This window comes from Megachile rotundata, chromosome 5 (genome assembly GCF_050947335.1).
Source record: "Megachile rotundata isolate GNS110a chromosome 5, iyMegRotu1, whole genome shotgun sequence".
NCBI lineage: Eukaryota > Metazoa > Arthropoda > Insecta > Hymenoptera > Megachilidae > Megachile > Megachile rotundata.
In genome coordinates this window covers 7395822-7403333 of record NC_134987.1, presented here as the reverse complement: position 1 = coordinate 7403333, position 7512 = coordinate 7395822, and the positions used below count along the sequence as shown (strand labels likewise).

At 35.2% G+C, this 7512-nt stretch overlaps 1 protein-coding gene across 1 annotated transcript; it reads right to left on the bottom strand.

The window, feature by feature from the left end:
- Positions 1-1267: 1267 nt before the first annotated feature.
- Positions 1268-6504, bottom strand: LOC100876252 (vitellin-degrading protease). Its single transcript, XM_076531630.1, has 7 exons — positions 6339-6504; positions 4874-5045; positions 4468-4556; positions 4238-4376; positions 3201-3305; positions 2757-2909; positions 1268-1569 (listed from the first exon to the last, which is right to left on the bottom strand). Exons 2-7 carry the CDS (start codon positions 4982-4984, stop codon positions 1420-1422), a joined length of 747 nt encoding a protein of 248 aa, XP_076387745.1. The 5' UTR covers positions 4985-5045; positions 6339-6504; the 3' UTR covers positions 1268-1419.
- Between the last annotated feature and the right edge of the window lie 1008 nt (positions 6505-7512).

Below are 7512 nucleotides of genomic sequence, written 5' to 3'. Positions count from 1 at the left end.
CGCGATCGTTCATCGATGCGATCGCCTCGACGATCGCAACAAGACTGGCAATGACCGCCAAAGTTGAAGCTTAAGTAACAGAAAATTCGACCGCGCTATTATTTATAATATTTAGAAGAAACTACAAGTTTATTTAAAAATTCCAATATTATATTCTCTGTATTTTGTACAAGTTCCATTATTCGTTTCTTAAAATATCATAGTTTATTGCTATAATTTATTTACTGATAATTTTCACATTTGAATGTTAGCAAAATTTTGTATTCATCACAGTTTCATGAAATAATTTTCTGTATTAGTTGATGAATTTTAGAATCGAATATACTGTTAAACTATTTATTTTTCATACTTTTTTAATGAAATATAATATTGCTATAGTCATGTCATTATTATTAATTGTTGTACTCATTAGATTCGCTATTTGTGACTTTATAAAATTGCAAATTGTCTATTTTTGATCACAGACATATGAACGTCTTAATATAAGAGCCATACATGTATCGTTTGTTATCGATTTATTAAATCAATTACCAATACTCTCCGCCATTATTAGACGATTAGTGTTGTTTTAAGAACATTAACATGCTCAAGTTAATGCGAGTTACAGTGGCATGTCACGTCTGTCCCGATTCTTATCAAGGCAAAAGAGCCAGGTAAACTCTTCGTTGAAATCGTTGCTGATTCTCATTACGAGACGAGAAGACGCCGATCAACGGCGTCACGTACAATGTCGACGCTCGTTTCAGCAGCCCTTTACGAGTCAGCCACCTGTGCAAAGCTGCAAAACCGTCTACGCTATGGAGCACCAACTAGAATACCCGAGCTATCGACTCAGCTGTAAAATTAATAATTCCCTGTAACAAAGAGAAGGTGAGAACGAGGAAACGAGAAGCTTAGCTTCTGATACGTGCATACAAGCTGTTTGCCTTATCGTTTACATATTTCGCGGTGAGATCGATCTTCTTTTCGTCGTATTGTCAAATAGTTTCTTTTTAACAACCCTTCTTTCTATACTATTCTTTCTGTACTAGTTTCTTTCTATACTAATATCGTTTTTCTGTAGTATATCATGTCATAGTATAGTATCATATCATAGTGATCATTTTGTTTAATATGTGAGTAGTGTTGGTTCGCCATCTTGACTTTATTGCGGTCAGACATTTTACCAGCGCACAGTTTCGTTATTAGAAACTTTCACGTATTTAATTGTATAGAAATAATACTTGAGTGGGTTATAATAATTAGCAGACATATTTTTTTAATATCAGTCAAATTGTTTTAATTGCATGAAACATCAGGAATTTCTACAGAAATTTATTACAAGTATTTGTTACAATGATAACACCGTAATTTTAACATCATAACTGTATAAAAAGTGGAAGGATTAATCTAACATTTTACATCTAGCAATCTAATGCTTTACATCTGCTTCATTGTATTTTGTATCCAACTATTTAAAGCGGATACTCGAGTGTACACTCCATAAAATGCACGATTTATGCAGCCATCGCCCCAGGACACGATGCCGATTTGAACGCCTTTGAACACGAGTGGTCCTCCGGAGTCACCCTGTGTCACATGCAGGTACAATAAAAATTAATGTTGTAAAAGAACAATATCAGTATCTCAGAAATATAAATATAATAGACATTCCACAGCTCTGTTCTCGTTTCTTATTTTACTAAATTAAATATCTACTGCTGAACATTATCAAGATTTCTAAATGATTTGAACCATATTTAGCAGGATTCGATATCACAGATATCGCAGTTCTGAGAACGCTTTGATATCAATGCTTATCCTTGCTGATTACGCAATTATGTACCCGTGTCCAAATTTCAGATCACTGATCTTCAGTTATTTACAATGTACCAATTAATCTCTAGATCCGTATTATCTGTACACTTAAGTCTCAACAATGAATTATCTAAAACGAGGAAAGAAGATAAACTGATTAATGTAGCAAATAGTACCACTTGCAAGTCACGTATTAATGTTATCAATGTAAGAAGACAAAAATTGCAAGTTTTAAAATATACAATCTGGAGTATCGACCATATTTCGAACCTTTTACCTTCTGAAAATTTACAAACAAAATTACTATTTTATTAGTCTGAGGAAACTAGAGCTGCAAAACATAAATTTCAAAGTACAGTTTTACTTACTAAGTACCGTGTGTCGCTGACGTTCTGGACGGATTTTGCATATTTATGGGACATCATACTACTAGCAGAAAGTTATCAAAGTACAAAATTTCTAAGTCTCTATTTTATTAATCTGAGGAAACCAGAAGTGGAAATCTTAAGTTTTGTAATAGCTGTGGGTCGACAACTTTGTGTATTCTATTCGTAAGAGAGCAGATAGTTGACGGAGGGTAAAATTACTGAATATCTATTTTAATTAATTAATTTGAAAATATTGCATTAATTTAAAGAAACCAGCAAATCGTAAATTTCACAGTGGAGAGCCTAAGTCTTACATGTCGCTGACTCTTCGGATCAGTGGTACCTCTAGACCCGCAGTAGAAACAGTGAAATTTGAAAAATTTCCAAATCCCTAATTCATTAACTCGAGGGACGGAAAGTAAAAAATCCTAAAGCTCAGAGCCTAACCTAAGTTCTATTCTAACCCGAGTTCTACAAATTATCCCCAAATCTATAGACAAACCCGTCATCCCATTAACCCTCAACACATCCACAAAAATCTACCTATGACTAAAAATTGCCCAATCTAAAGAAACCTCCAAAAAATTTTACCTGACACACATTCTTGACGACATTCAAATTACTAGCGCAGATCATTCTCTCCGTCACTTGCAACTTGTACTCCGCAAACTTCTTCTTGCACACGTTCCAATTGATCGTGGGCACCGTGGCAACTTGTAGAATGGCCGCAGTGGGTCCATTGGCCTGCGAGTAACAGCATATTATTCGACTACCCAGACGATTTCTGGCTGTAATCTCTGGCGAGCGTGCATCGTTCGAGACAGTACAAACGCGAGGCTTGTTTACCGTGACCGACGAACATTGTCGACCGATCAACAAACGAACCTTGATGTTTGCGCGAGTTCGCAGTAGGTAATCAGACTCGGCGTATGTCACCGTTGACCGAGGCCATCGAGCCACCATCGTCAAACGCGAAGTTTACCTATGCAACAGCTGTCAAAACGATGCACACGGTCACGATTGACAAAAACTTACCGCTTGCCGACCCCATCCTGTTACCACCGCGTTACTTCCGTCCGGCACGTTCGCCGATGCATCCGCCAGTTTAATCGGTTTCACGTCCTTCACGGGGGTTGGGAGCTGTACACACGCGTTACCGTCAACTTATTTACTCGAGTGCTGGGTTATTAAATTGTTTCTGTTGTTTCTAGGAAGATGTTAACACGTTAACACTAAAACTACCAAACCGGTCAAATGACCGCTTCACAAGTTTCTCATTATAAAGTACACATTTTGTTAAAGTACATTCCTTGAAATCAGCATTGATTTTCATCAAGATAAAGAATAAATGTGTGCACTAATTAATGTTTCGTCGTTTGTTTATTTATTTTTTAACTTCATTTTTAATTTCAAATTAAGTACACATTATATGCCGGTAGGTTTAGTGTTAACTGTGACAGTCAAGAACAGTCAATGACAATTAGTTGATGATGTAATTTTTAGGTCGCATCACTGACTGGCAGATTGAAAGAATTTTTCTATTAATAAATTTTGAATAATTAGGGGAGACGTACATAGAAGGTACTTAAATATTACTTGCTATCCAACAAAATTTTAATGGATACTATTACAATGGTATTATTATTGGTTACAATAGTGTACGTGCACCAAATGGTCTAATACATGTTAACAAGATTTATAAATTTTGTCAAGAACAGCTCAAGTTTGACTCTTAATGTGTTGATGGAATTTTTAAAATGTCAGGAGAATGTATAACATAATAAGGATAATTAGAATAATTCAAGTCAGACATATTGGAATAGGATGGTTAATATACATATTGATATTGAAATATTATATACAAGATATTATATAGATATTGAGGTATTATATTGTGGAGTATAATAATTATGAACGATAAAGTGTAGGAATCTCAAAAATGTCTCACTGCACTGTTTGATAAACTTTCGATATGTGGCTGTCAATTAAATAAGTGCTTTATAGTCTCCATTCTACTTAACTCGTTAACAGTAGCAAGGAAATTAAGTGACCATAATCTATAACATACATACCTTTATTAATGCAATGTCATAATCCGCAGAGTTATCCCTGTACAGATTATGCCACATGATCTTGACATTGCTAATCAATACACCATCTTTCTGAGTGTAGCTACTCTTCATGCGTATCCTGATGTCCTTGAAGAACTCGCTGCAAGATAATTGCAATCAACCTTGAATTTCCACTCCTTACTCAATAAATCTTAATTATTATGTCGCTTGTGTAAAATTTAATCACTCACCCGTAGACACAATGCGCCGCTGTCAACACAAACTGATCGCTGATCAAAGAACCACCACATATATGACTATTTCGTGCTTGCACGGATACCTATTGTACACAAAAATTATTTGTAATTTACAGTATTTATTTCACTATTACACTGAAATTTTTATTTCACTACTGCACTGAAACTTTTGGGAATTTCTTTAAATTGAAATTTTGCTAAGTTGAAACGATTCTCAGAACTTTTAGCATGACCATACCTTTGCCTACATTTCTCACAACTTTCAGCGTGACCATATCTCGACCTACATTTTTCACAACTTTCAGCGTAACTATATCATTCCCTACATTTCTCACAACTTTCACCACGACCATAATTTTCAACCTTCTTCACCATAAAATAATTATGAATAAAGACTTACTTGATAAGGATATTTATCAATGGAGGTGTTCTGTCCTCCAATTATCCTCGGCTGCAAACTGTACACGCACGAGCTCGCAGAGAACAAGAGCAACAGCAAAAATCCCCGCATGTTTCAAGGTGTAGTATCTGAGACTCACTATCTGCGTCCTTTTAAATCCGGAACGGCTATCCTGACCATCGAGAACGTTGATAAGATCGCAGATTTCATATCAATGGTGAAATACATTGATTGCGGTTCTTCAATTGATTCAGTCCAACTTCCGACCAGACTATTTGTGTCTGTTGTAATTTGTTTATTAGTTAGCTTTTGCTGAATGAAAATTTTGTTAGAAAGCAAAATCTTGTTGTTCTGATAAATTTTTTTGATAACTTTGTTGTTGAAATTTGTTTGGACTCATGGTTATTGCAAAGGATATCGATTTGGAAATTGAGAATTTTGGATGACAATTTTCTAGATAATTTTCTAGTTTTCAGTGGGTATCATACGGAGAGGGTTAATAATTACTTGAAATTGAAAATTTAAGTTTGTATGAGTTAATGATAGAAGAAAGTCAAGACTCGTCTATGTAAACGCATTCTGGAGATGGGAGATAATACAGTATATCTTCGTCGTTTATTTGATTCTCGGAATGATAACATCACTTGAATTAAATTGAAAATACGTGTTCTTTACGAAAATAATGATGTTGGGATATTGGGAAACATAAGATAGCCTGGAGGAAGAGGGAGGCCTCATATTGAGTCCCTATCCCACGGGATAGTGTCCTCTGCTATATCTTGGGAACAATTAGATTTCGGCAACTTGCAAGGTTTCTAATTTTCGATGACTCAATTTCGCAAATTTGTTCCACATTTCTAAATTATTGAGATTCTAAATTTTTTAATTTTTGAGTTGTTAAGTTCCTATATTTAAAAATTTCTAAATTGTCAAGTTTCTGTATTTCTAACTTTCTGTATTGTCAAGTTTCTACATCTTTTTATTTCTAAGTTGTCAAGTTTTTACATTTTGTAATTTTTAAGTTGTCAATCTTTTAAGTTTTTAAATTTTTGTATCGTCAATACAAAATTTTTTTAAATTCCTAAATTGTCAAGTTTTTATATTTTTGAATTTTTAAATTGTCAAGCTCCTAAGTTTTTTTAATTTCTATATTGTCAAGCTTTAAAATATTTTAATTTCTAAATCTTCAAAATCGAATCCAAATTTTCCATCTCCCAAATTCCAAGATTACATCTCTCCATTATCAGCAAAATAATTTCAGTATATATCAACAAAAAATTACGTCTGCCCAAATCTGATTACACAAAATCATACACGAAATTATATCAATCAATCGTAGATTACCTCAGAGGATTAAGGTCTCGCATCTCGTCCTGAAATATCGAAATGACTGTCGATCTGACAGGGCTTCGCAATCATTATCGTTTTTCTGTTCTCCTTTTTTTCTGAAGGAATAGCAACTCACGTGAAACGATGTTACTTCAGGAACTCTGGATAGACGTTTCATCCCTCTCGTGCCCCAACTTCCTGCCAGCTTAATTCGACGTAATCTCTTCGAAGTTTCCAACTCCTAATGCTTAGTTTCTACCGCGACGCACTACACCGAGAAGCTTAACACGTATACAGAACGCGCGAACATGCTCGCTGTTCCTTGAATGCTCAACCGTTTCTAAAATTTAACCCCATTATAATTTGTACAATTCGCGGAAATTTGTTCCACGGTTTTCTGTACTTTGTTATGAAGAAATGTATCGATCGTGTGATGTGGATGATAGGAGTTTGTGTGGATAAGTGAAATCACATAAGGGTGGGTTTTTTAAGAAATAATTTATTTGATAGCCTTTTTGTTGTATAAAAATTTTGGTTTGTAGTTGGTGGTTTTCTCATATTTCCCATTTTCCAAATGTCCCACTTCTCGAATTCCCCATTTCCAAAATTTCCCATTTCCCAAATTTCCCATTTCCCAAATTTCCCAAATTTCCCATCTCAAAAATTTCCAATCTCCCAAATTTCCCATTTCCCAAATTTCCCACTTCTCAAATTCCCCATTTTCTAAATTTCCCATCTCCCAAATTTCACGTCTCTCAAATTCCCATCTCTCAAATTTCCCATCTCCCAAATTTCCAATCTCTCAAATTTCCCATCTCCCAAATTTCCCATCTCCCAAATTTCCAATCTCCCAAATTTCCCATCTCCCAAATTCCCCACTTCCCAAATTTCCCATCTCCCAAATTTCCCATTTCCCTAATTTCCCATCTCCCAAATTTCCCATTTCCCTAATTTCCCATCTCCCAAATTTCCCATCTAGCAAATTTCACATCTCCCAAATTTCCCATATCCTAAATTTCCTATCTCCCAAATTTCCCAATTTCCCAATTTTCCCAACAAATATTTCTACGGTCGCCTTTCGATGATCATAAAAATATCTCGATAATTTTCGTAACGCGTCGGTATGCTTTGTTCGGTTGTTTCCAACGTGTCGGTATTCGTCAGAGCTTTGCCAACAAGCTGCGCGAAAATATTTCACGGAACGAACCGTAACATTGGAATTCCTGTAAAATGTTCATTCGCAACACGGCACGGACTCGAATCCGCCATAAATTTAGATAAACGTCGCTTCCCACACATCCGCTGTAATT

What these genes read in the sequence shown, in the direction of transcription:
- LOC100876252 (XM_076531630.1), bottom strand. Translation starts at nt 4,984, where the DNA reads ATGCGGGGATTTTTGCTGTTGCTCTTGTTCTCTGCGAGCTCGTGCGTG. An exon ending in ATGACATTGCATTAATAAAG is followed by an intron (nt 3,306 to 4,237) that starts GTATGTATGTTA and finishes GCGTGTGTACAG; the next exon opens with CTCCCAACCCCCGTGAAGGA. An exon ending in CAGGATGGGGTCGGCAAGCG is followed by an intron (nt 2,910 to 3,200) that starts GTAAGTTTTTGT and finishes TGTTACTCGCAG; the next exon opens with GCCAATGGACCCACTGCGGC.